Here is an 18,098-nt window from a genome sequence, read left to right on the forward strand (position 1 = left end):
GATATAGACAAAAATACCCTCAAATGAATGTTGACAGTCTGCACTTTAACCTCAGTCATTGTACCATTTCAAATCCAAAGTGCTGGAGTACAGAGCCAAAACAACACAACATGTGTCGCTGTCCCAATACTTTTGTCGCTCACTTTATATGGGTCATTCTACAGAAGTGGTACAAATTGGGGGTTGGAAGAAAATTAAAAAAATCCCATTTGTATAGTAGTTTTCCCAAACTTTCAGCACACATCTTCCAACATATGTCAGGTAGACATATAGAGTATAATCGAGGGCTTTGTACTGTATTCATTTAACAATATATTTGCTATTGGATTAAATTAGAACATACCATGATGTAAATAAATGTTTGGAGATTTAACATTTTCTTTTTTTTTTAAATAGCTTTTTTGAGATGGGACTACAATTTGCACCACTTCTGTAGAATCAACCATATGTGAGACACGCACACTTCTTGCACAAACACACACAAAGATAAAGGGACACATCTGCATGCACATACATGAATGGACGTTATGGACTCACTCTACGCTCACGCACTCCTGGATGCACACACACACTCATACACACGCCCACACACACACACACACACACACACACACACACACACACACACACACACACACACACACACACACACACACACACACACACACACACACACACACACACACACACACACACACACACACACACACACACACACACGCTGCAAATACAGCATCACTTCCCAACTAACTGCAAAGAACTCTGCAAACAAGGACACCTGTACTACATATTCATTCACCGAGAAACACGTGTATCTCATCCCAGCCCAGCCCATCTTACCTCAATGTACATCCTCAACACAAAAAACAAGTAATTGACTTCGGGCATTTCAGCACCAAATAAATCATGGAGTAGAAAGAAATGAATTAAAGACCAGATTCCTTCCTCTAGCTACTGTACTGTGTATACGGTCCCTGGTACTGTACAAGCAGAACACACTCCGTGCTCCTGTCCTGCTTGCCTGAACTCCTCAATTCCACTGCAAGCAGACAGTCCACAAGAAAGCCTTTTTCCCACACGCTACAGGAATGGGCAAAGATAAAGAGTTTGCTCGCAAAAGGCAGCGCGAAAGCCAGGCTGAGGATGCGGGGTGCTGGGGAGCATGGCCGAGAAACGACTCCTGCCTCTCTCCCTCAACAGCACAATTCTGCCTGCTCTGTGTGTAAACTCCCAACTCCAACCTCCCCCAACCCCCTTCCATATTGCCCTAAGGAAGGAGCCGATCGGTGGCCTGCTGCATCAGAGGCTGGGACAGGGGGACAGAGCTCATTGGCCCATGGTAGAGGAGACAGGTGGGGGCTGGTTGGGTTGGAGGCGGGGGGTTGAGGCTGCACCATATGCACCAAGTTTGAAGATGATGTGAGGGAGCCCGATGCCTTGAATGGCTGAGGTATTTATTTTACATATATATGAACGCATGGATGCGATGCTAGTACTGACATGATGACGCTATGAGGAAAGAGAAAATCCTCATAGGAAAATGGGAGAAGGGGATGATTTGGCATGATATGCAACACACTGTAGTATCATTATCATATTATACATGTAAAAATCCCAGATATTTGCAGAAAGCAGAGTAGAAAATACATTATTTTAGAAGAAGATAGAAGATATTTTCAGAAATCCATTGCACATTATACACTGAACTAAAATAAATGCAACAATTTCAAAGGTTTTACTGATTTACAGTTCATATAAATTAATATGGCCCTAATCTATGGATTTCACATGACTGGGAATACAGTTGCATTTGTTGGTCACATATACCTTTAAAAAAAGGGAGGGGGCGTGGATCAGAAAACCAGTCCGTATTTGGTGTGACCACCATTTGCCCCATGCAGCGTGACACATCTCCTTCGCATAGAGTTGATTAGGCTGTTGATTGTGGCCTGTGGAATGTTGTCCCACTCCTCTTCAGTGGCTGTTGCTGGATATTGGCATGAACTGGAACACGCTGTTGTACACGTCGACCCAGAGCATCTCAAACATGCTCAATGGGTGAAATGTCTGGTGTGTATGAAGGCCATGAAAGAACTGGGACATTTTCAGCGTCCAGGAATTGTGTACAGATCCTTGCGACATGGGATCGTTATCATGCTGAAACATGAGGTGATGGTGGTGGATGAATGGCACAACAATGGGCCTCAGGATCTCGTCACGGTATCTCTGTGCATTCAAATTGCCATTGATAAAATGCAATTGTGTTGGTTGTCTGTAGTTTATGCCTGCCCATAATATAACCCCACCGCCACCATGGGGCACTCTGTTCACAAGGTTGACATCAGCAAACCGCTCGCCCACACAAGTCCATACACGCTGTCTGCCATCTGCCTGTTACAGTTGAAACTAGGATTCATCCGTGAGGAGCTCACTTCTCCAGCGTGCCAGTGGCCATCGAAGGTGAACATTTACCCACTGAAGTTGGTGACGACGCCGAACTGCAGTCAGGTCAAGACACTGTTGAGGACGACGAGCACGCAGATGAGCTTCCCTGAGATGGTTTCTGACAGTCCTTTGGTTGTGCAAACCCATAGTTTCATCAGCTGTCCGGCTGGCTTGTCTCAGACCATCTCGCAGGTGAAGAAGCCAGATGTGGAGGTCCTGGGCTGGGCTGATGTGGTTACACGTGGTCTGCAGTTGTGAGGCCAGTTGGACGTAATGCCAAATTCTCTAAAATGACGTTGGAGGCAGCTTATCGTAGAGATTCAATTTTCTGGCAACAGACATTCCTGCAGTCAGCATGCCAATTGCATGCTTCCTCAAAACTTGAGGCATCTGTGGCATTGTGTTGTGTGACAAAACTGTACATTTTAGAGTTGCCTTTTATGGCCCCCAGCACAAGGTGCACCTGTGTAATGATCATACTGTTTAATCAGCTTCTTGAAATGCCACACCTGTCAAGTGGATAGATTATCTTGACAAAGGAGAAATGCTAACTAACAGGGATGTAAACAAATTTGTGCACAAAATTTTAGAGAAATAAGCTTTTTGTGCATATTGAACATTTCTGGGATCTTTTATTTCAGCTTATTTATTCAGTATATTTCTTGATACAATACAATGTGGTGAAGATGGTTAACATACAAACTTGGTCAAATAGACCATACAAAGATGTATGGCAAAGGCTGAAATATTCATGAAGACAAACATACTTTGCTTTTATAGGAAAAATCAAGTGATGAAGAAACATCACTGAGCCCTCTCCTGCGAGTTGTTGCAAGGTGCTAGCATGGATGATACCTCTCACTGGCTCTTCCTTTTCATTGACTAATCTACATCACGTGTGTGTGTGTGTGTGTGTGTGTGTGTGTGTGTGTGTGTGTGTGTGTGTGTGTGTGTGTGTGTGTGTGTGTGTGTGTGTGTGTGTGTGACTGGCATGAGTGTGGTGTGTGCATCCAGACAGAGCCTGTGTGTGTTGGGTGGATGTGTGTGTACCCAGACAGAGCCTGTGTGTGTTGGATGGATGTGTGTGTACCCAGACAGAGCCTGTGTGTGTTGGGTGGATGTGTGTGTACCCAGACAGAGCGTGTGTGTGTTGGGTGGATGTGTGTGTACCCAGACAGAGCCTGTGTGTGTTGGGTGGATGTGTGTGTACCCAACGCACATGGCTCTTGCGTAGGCAGGCTAATCATGGAACCACACAAGCTATAAACGAAGAGTGTTGTAGTGCTATTTTTTTGCTGGACATCATCATTTCTTAAAGTTTGTAGGCTACCAACAGATAGCCCATCAAATATCATTATAGAATATGCATAAAATGCCGACGCCCACACATATTCTCAATAAATAGTAGTCTCAAATAAATAGTAGTCTCAATAAATTGTTTTGTTTTCAATACCCTCAAACACCAAGTTAGGCATACCTAATTGCAAAATAGGCCATCATCACTGTGGATGATAATTCTTCACGTTTGCAGTGAAACATGCAAATTGCATCTGCATTGCCAATCATTTGATCTCAATCAGTTTCATGGGAATATTCATTTAGAGCTTCATGAATTACCGTTTCATGAGCGAATTAGCGCGAATGATGTTAAACTATAAGCCTTTCTGTATTTTGGTTCAATCAAAGCACGGTCTGCTCTATTGAGTTTTGGCCGCATGCAGTTTCTTTTTGTTGACTATTCAGCTTACCATCCTAAAATGTAATAGGAAATGAGGTGGTGTTTTTGGTATTACAGTAAAGTTGTACTAGTATTTTAACCAAGTGGAATTGTCATTTATTTAAATATACTTAAACCATACTTCATGAATATATTTAAGAACATCGACGTATGTCCGTGATAAATATAATTTTGTATATTTAAAATTATAAAATGGTAAGTTTGGATCCTGCCTGCTGATTGGTTGATAGCTATTAGTTATTCACAATAGTTCATGCAAAATGCCATGATGTCATGATGCCATTATTACATTTCAAGTATCAATGTGCATCCAGAGTCCCGCAGCCCAGCCAGCCATTCATAAACTTCATCACCCACGGAGAAAAACATCTATACATTATTTCCCCATGCTTCTTGCCTAGCATTTGGTTTGGTACAGCGGGGGTAAACATGTTAATTTTATTAATGTAATCTTTTATTTAACTGGGCAAGTCAATTAAGAACAAAGTCTTATGTACAATTACAGCTTCGCTGTGTGCCTATCCGCCCTGTGTAACATGTTGACTTAGCTTTTTTGGAATCTCCACTGTGCCATGCATATGAAGGTGACGAGACTGACAGCTTCTCTGATCCAGGCCGAATTAATTTGTCAGGATTATTATAATGGATATATCCAAAGAATTGCCAATAGATGTGATTGTGTGTTAGCTTAAGTTGGTTAGCTAGCTAGCAAAGGAGAAGTAACATTAGCTTAGCTATCTTATTGACTCGACAATCAGCTAATTGTTGTTATTTATAAATTATTAATTCATTCATTGTTAGCTGAAGTTCTTGTTGCCTATTTAAACATGATTTATTAAGTGATTATTTATTGAAGTTCATGTCTCTCGTCATCATCATTGAACCGCTGCTAGCTAGCTACAGTACATGCTACTGATTTGTTTAACATATGCGGATATATACAATGCGGATATATATATATATATATATATATATATATATATATATATATATATATTGCTCACGTTGACATAAGTGTGAAATAATATCATTTTTTCTCTGTTTTAATGGGGGGGGGGGGTTACGTGTTTTGGCTGAATGTGATACAAATTCTCTGTAGATTAATTTGACTAGGTCACGATGCATACAGCATACAACACTCTACATCGCAGTCATTCATGACAACTCTTCATAATGCCAAGGTGATTCTAAATCACTGGTGGGCCTTGAGCTGGTAGGATAATGCATCTTGTCCATCATAGTGAATTAACTCAAACTGAACCAAATCTTGATGTAAGACATTAGTAGCTTCAACCTTACCATTGAAGTCAAGAGTACAGGTGACTCATTAAAGCACCCAGGGTTATCTGTGTGTGTGTGTGTGTGTGTGTGTGTGTGTGTGTGTGTGTGTGTGTGTGTGTGTGTGTGTGTGTGTGTGTGTGTGTGTGTGTGTGTGTGTGTGTGTGTGTGTGTGTGTGTGTGTGTGTGTGTGCTTGCGTGCGCATATGTGGTTTTACTATCCTTGTGGGGACCAGAAGTCCTCACAAGGATGGTAAAACAAAGAAAAATTTGGTGGGGAAATTTCTCCGGTCCCAAAAAGGAAAAATGCTATTTTAGACTTAGGGGTTATGTTTGCTGTTAGGGTTCCATTAATGTTTGAATTAGAGTTAGGGTTAGGTTAAGGGATTGATTTAGGGTTTAGGGAAAATGGTATTTTGAATGGGAATCACTTGTTTGGTCCCCATAAAGATAGTAAAAAAAATGTGTGTGTGACTGTACCTTGTTGGAGGCCATCTCGCTGACAGAGTGGCGTGTCTTCAGAGTCTCCAGCTGCTCCAGACACCAGTCCAGCTCGTCCAGAGTCTCCACGGCCAGCTGCTGGAATGGCTCCTCTGTCACACCCACACAAGGACAACACACAAGGAGATGAGCCCATCGATTCAAAGTGCTTTCAACGTTCAACGTTCATTCAAGAACCAATGATTTAATCCAGAATGTTGTCCAATGAGGCAAGTCCCCTTTGCGGTTTCTATGGATGGTTATATTAACAGTTCTGTTTAATCAGTCAAACAAAGATGGGTAACCGAGGAGGCAACCCTGTTAAGATCTCACCCAACGTTTGTAAAGCAAAAAAAAAATAACTTTAAACTGCTGAATGAATAGTCAAACAAACTCAACCAATCACATACTTCAGAAACCCTCACCTGCCAAGGTTGTCTTGCACATGGATGGTGGGTTACTGCCAGTTCTCCTATGGACACAGACATCCCAGTTTGAGTCAAGTTTAAAAATATATATATAGCTTGAGTCAAGTTTATAAATATAGATACAAAGTAGATATAGATATGCATTATATATATATATAATGCATATCTATATCTACTTTGTATCTCCTGTTCACTTCATTGTTAAAGGATTTGGGGGACATGTGAGTTTGGGTATGAGAGGTATAGATTGAACGTACTTGCTGGGTTGACGATCTTGCTGGTGGGTCAAAACGGCAAAGTTGCTTCTTACCGTCCTCAAACTGGCAAGTACCTACAAGAACGATAAGGATAAATAGGGTACGTCATCTCTACATTGTGATAGTTGAGGTCCGTCATGTATGAATAAAAACACATCCAAATTGTTATTTCAACACTAGATTAGTGGGATTCATATTTACCCTGTGAGTGTTTGTATCCTATCAAATTTGCCGTTGAATGTAAAGTACCTCAATTGTTTGTGTAAAATATTTTTGTCAGAATGCCAAAAGCTACACTACAAAAGAAGTACCAAAGGTATGTGGACACATGCTCGTCGAACATCTCATTCCAAAATCATGGGCATTAATATGGAGTTGGTCCCCCCTCTGCTGCTAAAACAGCCTCCACTCTTCTGGGAAGGCTTTCCACTAGGTGTTGGAACGTTCCGGGACTTGCTTCCATTCAGCCACAAGAGCATTAGTGAGGTCGGGTAGTGATGTTGGGCGATTAAGCCTGGCTCACAGTCGGCGTTCCAATTCATCGCAAAGGTGTTCCGTGGGTTTGAGGACAGGGCTCTGTGCAAGCCAGTCAAGTTCTTCCACACCAATCTCGACAAACCATTTTTGTATGGACCACGCCTTTGTGCACAGTGAAATTGTCATACTGAAACAGGAAAAGGCCTTCCCCAAACTGTTGCCACAAAGTTGGAAGCACTGAATCGTCTAGAATGTCATTGTATACTGCAGCATTAAGATTTCCCTTCAGTGGAACTAATGGGCCTAATCCCAAACCATGAAAAACAGCCCCAGACCATTATTCCTCCTCCAACAAACTTTACAGTTGACACTATGCATTGGGGCAGGTAGCGTTCTCCTGGCATCCACCAAAACCCAGATGGTGAAGCATGTTTTCACTGCTCCAGAGTCCAATGGCAGCGAGCTTTACACCACTCCAGCCAATGCTTGGCGATCTTAGGCTTTTGTGCGTCTGCTCAGCCATGGAAACCCATTACATGAAGCTCCCGACAAACAGTTCTTGTGCTGACGTTGCTTCCTGAGGCAGAAAGGAACTTGGTAGTGAGTGTTGCTACCGAGGACAGACGATTTTTACACGCTACGCGCTTCAGCACTTGGTGGTCCCGTTCTGTGAGCTTGTGTGGCCTACCACTTCGCGGCTGAGCCGTTGTTACACCTAGACGTTTCCTCTTCACAATAACAGCACTTACTGTTGACTGGGAGCAGCTCTAGCAGGGCAAAAAAATGTACGAACTGACTTGTTGGAAAGGTGGCATCCTATGCCAAGTGGAAAGTCACTTAGCTCTTCAGTAAGTTCATTCTACTGTCAATGTTTGTCTATGGAGATTTTATGGTGGTGTGCTCAATTGTATACACCTGTCAGCAACAGGTGTGGCTGAAATAGCCGAAACCTCTAATTTGAAGGGGTGTCCACATACTGTTGTATGTATAGTGTACCTTATAAGCCCCACCCCATACGTCATACATGTCAGAGTCTGGGCGCCCATCAAAATCTTGAGTCAGCACATTAAAAGAGACGGTATCTGGTTTCCTGCGGGTGTCTTACCAGTCAGCAGCCATATCGAGGGAATGCCGTATTAGATTCCTAGCTTGTTCAGTAAAGTGAGTCCAGCTGTGACGCTCTTCCCCCGTCATAGGCCCGGCTGCCGCGATGCGCCAGCCACATGCCAAAGGCAGTTCCGGTGGTCCTCTCTACTCGTGTCACCGGTGCCTAGTGACAGCTGTGACTTCACTGGGGCAATGGCAACAACCTATTTATAGGTATTCTTTTTTTTAAAGTCTTACTTACTCAGGGTTAGTCGGTGTTCAGTTAGATTTATGAGTTATTTCCTTGTTGTGTTGGTGTGCTTAAAGAAGGTGAAGCTACATTACAGCTAAATCTCATTCCATATATATATTCTTTAAGTCTTTTGTATGTCTATTGGCTAGAGAGAGAGAGAGGTAAAAGGTAGAAGAGAGACTGCTGAAAGAGCAACGGGCAGGATTCAAACCTATGCTCGCACCAATACACTGGTCATGTGCTCCGGTGGCAGCAGCCTAGACACCTAGACCCCCCCAGGTAATTTGCTGAATCATTTGTTTGGCTGAAAAACACAGGAAAGGGCACAATATTTCCAAAACTAACCTGTGCAAATGGTGTCACAATCATGTCTTCTCCATGTCTACAATGGAGAGAAAAAACGGAACGAAATGAGGTTACGTCTAGACATTGGTTTAGGCTCTGATCTTGATGTTTTCAAAGTACAGTAATGGAATCAGTGAAAAAGTTAAACAAATTGCAACCACTTAGTGCGCATAAAATATTTAAGTTAATTAATCCAACATACCTACTGTGGTACTAATGACTACTGTGGTACGAATGACTACTGTGGTACTAATGACTACTGTGCACATGACACATTTGCAATAATCCTAATCCTTAATCAGGACAGTTGATCAGTGTCTGAAATAAAACTTCAACAACCTGACATTAAAGCAAAGAAAAAAGAGAAGGGTAGACCAAGCCATGTGAAATGCAGGTCAAACAAGGGATGCCATGCACTGTACATGTTATGAACCCGTGAGGTAGGGAGACATTAAAGTGCAACTTGTAAAGTTATAGGGTTGGGGAGTTATGCTAAGGTATTTTCTTGAAGCTTCACATGCAAAACAAAAATGGCTTTCTCGGGGGTCACCTAGGGGAGGGCTAAAGTTTTAGTCACTGGTGCCATGGAGAGGGGACAATGGCTCTGAAACCTGTAATGGAGAATGCAGGACAGGCCTTTGAGGAAACCTAAATCAGTGTTTTGTCAAGTTCTTCTCACCGAGACAACCAGTTGACTTCCCAGTGCTTCAAGCTTTCTTCCCTTTAAAAACAGAGGCAAGAGTTGGTGACCTGCAACCGATTCATCACAAGCTAAGGTGTTCAGACACGTGGAAACTGGCTTAGGCTGACAAGTAGGCTGCAAAACCAAACAGCAGAAGAAGAAGAAAGAAAATATGGAAGTGGCCAATTTTTCCCACTTTGTCTATGTCTCATCCTACCAAAGCAGAGTTGACATGCAAGCGTGCTGGGATGGAAAGAACTGCTGGTTTCAGTAATAGGGGCTTTCAAACTGGAGGATGGTAAATTTTCCAAACCCACAGAGCAATATGGTTTAATATAACATTTTGTGCTAATAAAACTGTGCGACATTTAAAAAAAAAGCACAATAGAGAGCTTAAGATACAGTCCACTTAGTAGGCTCTTTCACAGAATAACGTAAGGGCCCACACAAACTACTGTAGTATAAGGGAAAGATTTCAAATTGGCCTAACGTGTTCCTCATGCTTTGCGATTGGAATTCCCTTATGGAAAGTGATCCAAGAAAGGACTTGCTTTCCACATATGATTTGATCTGTTCCACAAAACCATATCTGTATATAACCTTGGAGTGGAAAACTTTGTATCATCAAGGCCTACAGTGAGACATCTCTGCCATGACATTTACCAATTGATATGAAAGGAAGGTGAAAGGTCACAGAGGGAGACATTAACCAATAGGAACAGGGGGGAGGGGGGCACTTACAGCTCACTGGCAGTGGAGGAGTTCCTCGAGGGGGCCTTGGGTGAGAGGTCAAAGTCAGAGTCGGAGCGGTAGAGGAAAGATTCCCGGCGCTGGCTGTGGGCGTAGTTGGCCTGGAGCACCAGGCCGGAGCCTGGACTGGTCTGGGGGTCCAGAGGGCTACGCCCCACCGACAATCCATTATCAACATCAAAACTATGGGGGAGATAAAGAGGAAGAGAGAAGATGAGGAAATAATTCACTGTTCTCAACATCCGGTTCTCACTCAGTTCTTCCTATCGTTCATTATTGTAATAATCATGCTTCAAAAATCATTGGAATTTCTTAAAAACTATGCTCTGTCACTCAATAAATTGAACGCACCTTGTGCACACAGCATACACTTACATTTTGTTGTCGCACAATACACAAAATAATTGAATAATTCACAAAAAGGACTTTCCTTTGAGACTGACATCACCAAAGGGCCTCAGGTAGACCAGACAAAAGAATCAAGCCCCCCCACCCCCTCTCAACAAATTAAGTTCATTTGAGAAAGCCCCCAACCTAAAAATAGCAAAATGGCGTCAATCCTCGCACAAGCCCCTTTCAACAACAAATGTGATTGATCAAAAGCACAGGAAATGGCAGCATTTTAAAAAGGCCCATCATTGTTCCAAGTCACACCAATAAACCTGAAATGAAAGAAAACATTTGTGGTTGAGAGGGGAACAAAAACATATAATAAGGCATTGTGGAGTTGGGTACGTCAGAAAACATTTCAATGGCACTCAGGAAGAACAGTGTGTCTGAATGGTGTTGGCTGGTCAGACTGTGGGAACTGGCTATTCGATGACGAGGGTCAGTCTGAGGTAGCTGCTACCAGGACTCCTATCAACTATAAAACCATCTTCATGGCAATTCTATAAACTATAAACCATATTTAAGGCAAGTCATATAGATATGAACACATCCATATGAATTCAGATTACTGCATCTCTGCCATGCGTAGCCAAGGTTGACATGCATGAACAATTCTCTTTGACAATAACGCACCTCAATAGTCTAAAGGGGCTTCCTCTCCTCGTCTCCTTCCCTTCATCTGCGACAGGTCTTAAAAACACAGGTGGATCAAAGGGGACTCCCCCAAATGAGTTCTACACTACATATCTGCCCCATCACATCCACCAGCAGAGCATTTTCAGATCTGTGCAGACAAAGGGAAGGAGACGAGATAAGGAAGCCACTGTAGATTATTGAGATGTGACCAAGAGTCTGCACTGCCTATAGTAGAGGGAACTGGGATGCAGCCACGCATTGATTGCGCTGCAAGATCAGACATGTGATGTAGGATTTGGTGGGGAGATAAAAATAGCCCTTCAGTATTGACGTGGTAGAATGTGAGTTGTGCTATTTATAGACTATAGACTCTTCAGGTAGAGTGGAGTGTCCCGATCCCACCGGGCTTGGTCCGTCTCCAGGCCAAATAAAGGCATTTCCACATTGATCCACATCCACAGTCCCCCAATCTCCGCTAACATCCAAGCTTTGCTCCACTTGGTATGCGGGTTCTGATGAACTCCAGAGCCCGAAAACCGTTTGCTGAAACCGTGGCGGTTCTTCGGACAGATACGGGATGTAGTTCGATCCCTTTGCAAATAATAAGGAAAGAAGAAAAAAACATCACGCTAAAACCGTTATGGAACACGTAATTGAAACTAACCCGAGCTAGAATTTTCCCCGTAGACGTCTCTCGTCTGATGACACGAGGCAATGAGACAAAATTAACATCTGTCGTTTGTCCGATGAGCAATTAAACAGTAGAGCCAGTGGTTTCATGGCAAAAATCTAACTTTCTGCTCTGTTTTGGGAACTCCACTTGAGGGATTCCCTTTGCTGGCAGTCAGGTGCATACAAATAGATATTGATACATAATAGATAGTACATACTTCATACATGATTGTGGTCATAGTCCATTATATTGCCAAAACACCTGTTATATTGAATATATCACAGCATAAAGTACTATGTCTATATGCAGGAAGACGATTTACACAATGAATGTATTTTCTGATTGCAAAAATTGTATACAATGTAAGTAAAAAAAAATGATATATACACAATCTATTATATTTATATGTACATATTCTTATTCATTCCTTTACACTTATGTGTATAAGGTAGTTGTTGTGAAATTGTTAGATTACTTGTTAGATATTACTGCATGGTCAGACCTAAAGCACAAGCATTTCGCTACACTCGCATTAACATCTGCTAACCATGTGTATGTGACCAATAAAATTTGATTTATTATATACAGTGGTATGTGAACCCTTTGGAATTACCTGGATTTCTGCATTAAATTGTCATCAAATTAGATCTGATCTTCATCGAAGTCACAACAATAAACAAACACACAAATTATTGTATCTGAACCCCTAGGCTAATGACTTCTCCAAAAGTTAATTGGAGTCTGGAGTCAGCTAACCTGGAGTCCAATCAATGAGACAAGATTGGAGATGTTGGCTAGAGCTGCACTGCCCTATTAATAACAATCAAAAAATTTGAGTTTGCTATTCTCAAGAAGCATTGCCTGATGTGAACCATGCCTCGAACAAAAAAACAAATTGTCCATAAATGGAGAAAGTTCAACACCGTTGCTACTCTCCCTAGGAGTGGCCGTCCTGCAAAGGATGTTCCACAGCGCTACCGGTGAAATATTCTGTAGTTAGATTAAACTACAGTTGAGTTGTTTACAAGGAACACACAACGCTATGTGTGGAGAAAAAAAGGCACAGCACACCAACATCAAAAACTCAACCCAACTGTAAAGTATGGTGGAGGGAGCATCATGGTTTGGGGCAGCTTTGCTCCCTCAGGACCTGGACAGCTTTCTATCATCGATGTAAAAACGAATTCCCAAGTTCATCAAGACATTTTGCAGGAGAATGTAAGGCTATCTGTCTGCCAACTGAAGCTCAACAGAAGTTGGGTAATGCAAAAGGACAACGACCCAAGAAACAGAAGTAAATCAACAACAGGATGGCTTCAACAGACGAAAATACTCCTTCTGGAGTGGCCCAGTCAGAGTCCTGACCTCAACCTGATTGAGATGCTGTGGCATGACCTCAAGAGAGTGGTTCACACCAGACATCCCAAGAATATTGCGGAACTGAAACAGTTTTGTAAAGAGGAATGGTCCAAAATTCTTCCTGACCGTTGTGTGGGTCTGATCCGCAACTACAGAAAATGTTTGGTTGAGGTTATTGCTGCCAAAGGAGGGTCAACCAGTTATTAAATCCAAGGGTTCACATACTTTTCCCACCCTGCACTGTGAATGTTTACACGGTATGTTCAATAAAGACATGAAAACGTTAAATTTTTTATGTGTTATTAGTTTAAGCAGACTGTGTTTGTCTATTGTTGTGACTATGATGAAGATCGATTCAAACGTTATGACCAATTTAGGAATCCAGGTAATTCCAAAGGGTTCACATACATTTTCTTGCCACTGTACCTGTTTTAGGATTAAAGTCAAGACAAAAGGAGAGAACAATAGGCAAGACAAAAAATATATTATGTAAAAAATGGCTACAGTAGGCACTCCATTCAATTCTCCATCCACTTCATTCCATGGGATGTTGCACGAGGACAAGACGCTGGTCTAATACAGTGTGTTACGTAATCGATGCTGAAGACCTCCTCCATTCATATGACCGAATACTATAGATACTGTAGCCACAGAGAGCGATGGGGGAGACACTGGCTGTGGCCTCACTCTCAGAGGTTGTCTCAGGGAGAGTTGGGATATGCAAGAAAAACATTTCCAATTCACACATGCGTATTAAACACACTTGTACATGTGTGAAACAGGACACATATAAGCAGCCGCATAATAATTATTTATTGCTATGTAGGAGCACAGACTGATCAGTGCTGAGACGAGCAGAGAGAGAGAAAGAGCGAGAGAGTGAGAGTGAGAGATTTCCAAACCTTCCATAACAAAGCCATCACCTACAGAGAAATAAACCTGGAGAAGAGTCCCCTAAGCAAGCTGGTCCTGGGGCTCTGTTCACAAACACAAACAGACCCCACAGAGCCCCAGGACAGCAACACAATTAGACCCAACCAAATCATGAGAAAACGATAATTACATGACACATTGGAAAAAATTTACCAAAAAACAGAGCAAACTAGAATGCTATTTATCCCCAAACAGAGAGTACACAGTGGCAGAATACCTGACCACTGTGATTGACCCAACAATAAGAATATGTACAGACTCAGTGAGAATAGCCTTGCTATTGAGAAAGGTCGCCATAGGCAGACCTGGCTCTCAAGAGAAGACAAGCTGAGGTGAACATGAGGTGGAAACTGAGCTGCACTTCCTAATCTCCTGCCAAAAGTATGACCAACCAGTGAAGTACAAACACCATTGTAAATACAACCTATATTAATGTTTATTTATTTTCCCTTTCGTACCCTTTCGTATTTGCACATCATTACAACACTGTATATGAACATAATGACATTTGAAATGTCTTTATTATTTTGGAACTTTTATAAGTGTAATGTTAACTCTTCATTTTATATGGTTTCACTTGCTTGTATTATCTATTTCACTTACTCTGGCAATGTAACTGCCAAAAAGCCCTTAAATTGTAATTGAATTGAGAGAGCACAGGTTGTTCAATACTGAGGACACATTAAGGGCATTTCGCTCGTAGTGTACATACTGAGTGTGAGGGGATTCTATACTGAACGATGTTTGCATTGCTCGGGGTTCTGTGCGTGTATATACGTGTGTGTGAGTGTGAGAATGTGTTGTGTTCTAAAAATACCTGTGCCATCGCTCTCTCTCTCTCTCTCTCTCTCTCTCTCTCTCTCTCTCTCTCTCTCTCTCTCTCTCTCTCTCTCTCTCTCTCTTCATCCTCTGGCTGATTCTAGACACCGACTATATGGCTATTTGTGCATCTGCAGCACGATCGCTTCTGTTTCTGCGCTGCAAAAGAAAATAGCCTCTCCGTGCTGGGAATAGAGGCAGAACATCTAAAAATAGATTTTCAGGTGAATCGGGCTCCCACTTTCTCTCCTTCCCCCACTCCCATCGCCGAGACTACAGTCTTCCCTTCATTCATAAATATTTATGGAGGGTTTCTATTTTAATACAGATGCCGGGCTAAATTTAGTTTCCATCAAAAATGTCCGCCCACGTCTTTAGCTCGCTGGCACTCGCAAACAGCTTTTCTCCTCAGTGGCTCGGTTCAAAGCCTTCTGATTTAATCATCCGTTTTTCACTTTGTTTACCTTTCAGTTAAGTACTACACGGTGACGACGTAGGCTACCACGGTTGATTCGCTCGTACATGTATGTTGTGCAGTGCGAATTATACATTGTTTCCTTAGCACACTCTCGGGCTAATTGTTGTTCGATATGTATTGAAAGTACTTTTTTTTTAAATGTGAGTATGTCTACACACTTGGCACATTGGAAGTGTTACATTAGCCAATTTTGGCCATATCGACAAAACATGAGTGTAGTCATACTGTGATACAACAAATACTGCTGGACACATGCAATAATGTGCATGTCTGACTAAGTTTCAAATCATGTCCATACAACTTAAAGAGACACACCACAGGTCTACATGTCCAACCTAGGGTTTTGTATATGGATGCGAGCCACCATGGAGAAATGCTTAATATGTTATCTGTATTTGTTTGGAGTTCAGGGTTTAAATTCAGAGCAGAGGAAGCTCCCATATGGCACCACTATGGCTTCTTTGTGCTTCTGTACTTAAAAAAAAGCTCCATTGTCTTCTCTCATTCCCATACCTACCAGTCATACCCTCAGACACAAACAAACACAAGTGTGAACAGAAATGAAAAGGGCGGAAAGGAAAACAGTCCAAAATAATTCTGGGGGAGTGGGCTTTCAACATAAGATTGGGAACGTAGTGAGTGATTGGAGAGCTGTAGGTATTGAACATTTGAATGTGAATGTTTGTTCTGCTTGGGATAGGGTCCCTCTACTGGGCTCTGTTGAAATCACAAGCCTTGAATTGACTAAACCGAGTGCCCTCTTTTAGTGGTTCCTACTGAAGTACTCCTTCACGAGTCTTCCAGGACTAGGGGTCCTAGTACCTCTGGTTGGGAACCACTGCCCTAGAACATGGGTTCCCAAACTTTTTTGGGGCCGGGGACCCATTTTGTGATGGCAAATTCATCAGGTACCCCCTCAAAATCAGAACACAACTCTGACTTTGGCCTGGGCAATTTTTTGTTGTTGCATACAATGAGTTTTATTATGAATGCTGCAGTACATGGCCAGACTAACCAAGTCTCAGACCCTGTGAAATAACATTTTAATGCCCCCACCCCAACCCCTTTCAGTTTAAAAGCTAATTTCTGGCAACTCTACAAATTTTCCCATGGAGAAGAGAGATAATTTTGCAGTTTTAAAGCTTAAATTACAGTGCACATATGTTCAAACCCCAAAATTTAGGGAATTACAAGAAGTAATGAGTTGAAAACTGGATCATTGATGGAATACTGTGGAACCCTGTGAGTCTCCCATGTCCTTTGTTGTGCATCAAGTGTATATTGTAGATCAGGGCTGTTCAATGTCGGTCCTGGAGGGCCGAAACATTTCTAATTTTTGTCCTTCTCCTTTTAATATGGGACTTCAGACCTGGGACACCTCCTGAGTGCAATTAACTAGTACCCGGTAGAAACAAAAAATAGTAGGACCGGAATTGAACAGCCCTATTAATAATATGACATTGTATTGTGTTGTATTGCACCGTCTACCTTCTTCCATAGACCCGTTGGCCAAGTATATTTCATCTGTTGTTGCTAGCAATATTCATATTTTTTTTTATTTCATCTTGCCACGGACTCCCTGCAGTACCTCCGCGAACACCAGTTTGGGAACCATTGCCCTTAGAACACGAGAGGGATGCTAGTAAAAACAACTATTGATAGCTATTGAATATTTATTGTGATTTATTTTCTCCTTCTTTTTTGAAATTTGTCTAGTTGTATCGTTCTTTAGTCTCAGTGTTCTTAGCTGTTCCTGTCCATTAGTGTTCATGTTCTATGTTTTGTGTGGAACACACGAAGAATAAATGTTGCTTCTTAAAAATAAAAAAAACGAAAATCATCATTGATATTCTCATGATAAAAGCCCTTCACACATGAAGATTGCATGATACCACGCTAGTTCTAAATACACATTTTCCCCTCTTGCAATCAATAAGATATCTTCATTCATTATCATAAAAAAATGTAGGTAAGTTACTGTCAGGGCCGTAACTACATTTGAAAACATAGAGTAATCAAAAATAGTATATATAAGGGCCTCCCGAGTGGCGCAACAGTCTAAGGCACTGCATCGCAGTGCTTGAGGCGTCACTTCAGCCGGGCTTTGTCACAACTGGCTGTTACTGGGAGTCCTATAGGGCGGCGCACAATTGGCCCAGCATTGTCCGGGCTAGGGGAGCGTTTGGCCGGGGGTGCTTTACTTGGCTCATCGCGCTCTAGCGACTCCTTGTGGTGGGCTGGGCGCCTGCAGGCTGATCGTGGTCATCATTTGCACAGTGTTTCCTCCGACACGTTGGTGCAGCTGGCTTCCAGGTTAAGCTGGCGGGTGTTAAGAAGCGCGGTTTGGCAGTCATGTTTCGGAGGACGCATGACTCAACCTTCGCCTCTCCTGAGCCCGTTGGGGAGTTGCAGCAATGAGACAAGATCGAAATTTGGGAGATAAAACAAATACACATATACATACAAAGGTATGTGGACACCCCTTAAAATGAATGGATTCGTCTATTCCAGCCACGAAATTGGGGAGAAAAAGGGAGTTAAATACACATATATATATACAAAAGTATGTGGACACCCCTTAAAATGAACGG

At 42.2% G+C, this 18,098-nt stretch overlaps 1 protein-coding gene across 11 annotated transcripts in view; it reads right to left on the reverse strand.

Moving 5' to 3' along the window:
- The window catches only part of pde4ca (phosphodiesterase 4C, cAMP-specific a), a 67,071-nt gene that overhangs the window by 13,639 nt on the left and 35,334 nt on the right, over positions 1-18,098 (reverse strand). For 5 of the 11 annotated variants that reach the window (XM_064940064.1, XM_064940049.1, XM_064940040.1 and 2 more), the window contains exons 2-7: positions 10,211-10,402; positions 9,467-9,508; positions 8,788-8,824; positions 6,627-6,700; positions 6,364-6,413; positions 5,942-6,060 (exon numbers count right to left, since the gene is read on the reverse strand). In XM_064940064.1, the coding sequence (XP_064796136.1) occupies positions 5,942-6,060; positions 6,364-6,413; positions 6,627-6,700; positions 8,788-8,824; positions 9,467-9,508; positions 10,211-10,402 (514 nt within the window). The remainder of the gene's footprint in view (positions 1-5,941; positions 6,061-6,363; positions 6,414-6,626; positions 6,701-8,787; positions 8,825-9,466; positions 9,509-10,210; positions 10,403-18,098) is intronic. The other 6 variants (XM_064940059.1, XM_064940100.1, XM_064940080.1 and 3 more) reach the window with 3 other exon arrangements.

Source organism: Oncorhynchus masou, chromosome 3 (assembly GCF_036934945.1).
Source record: "Oncorhynchus masou masou isolate Uvic2021 chromosome 3, UVic_Omas_1.1, whole genome shotgun sequence".
NCBI classification, from domain to species: Eukaryota; Metazoa; Chordata; class Actinopteri; order Salmoniformes; family Salmonidae; genus Oncorhynchus; species Oncorhynchus masou.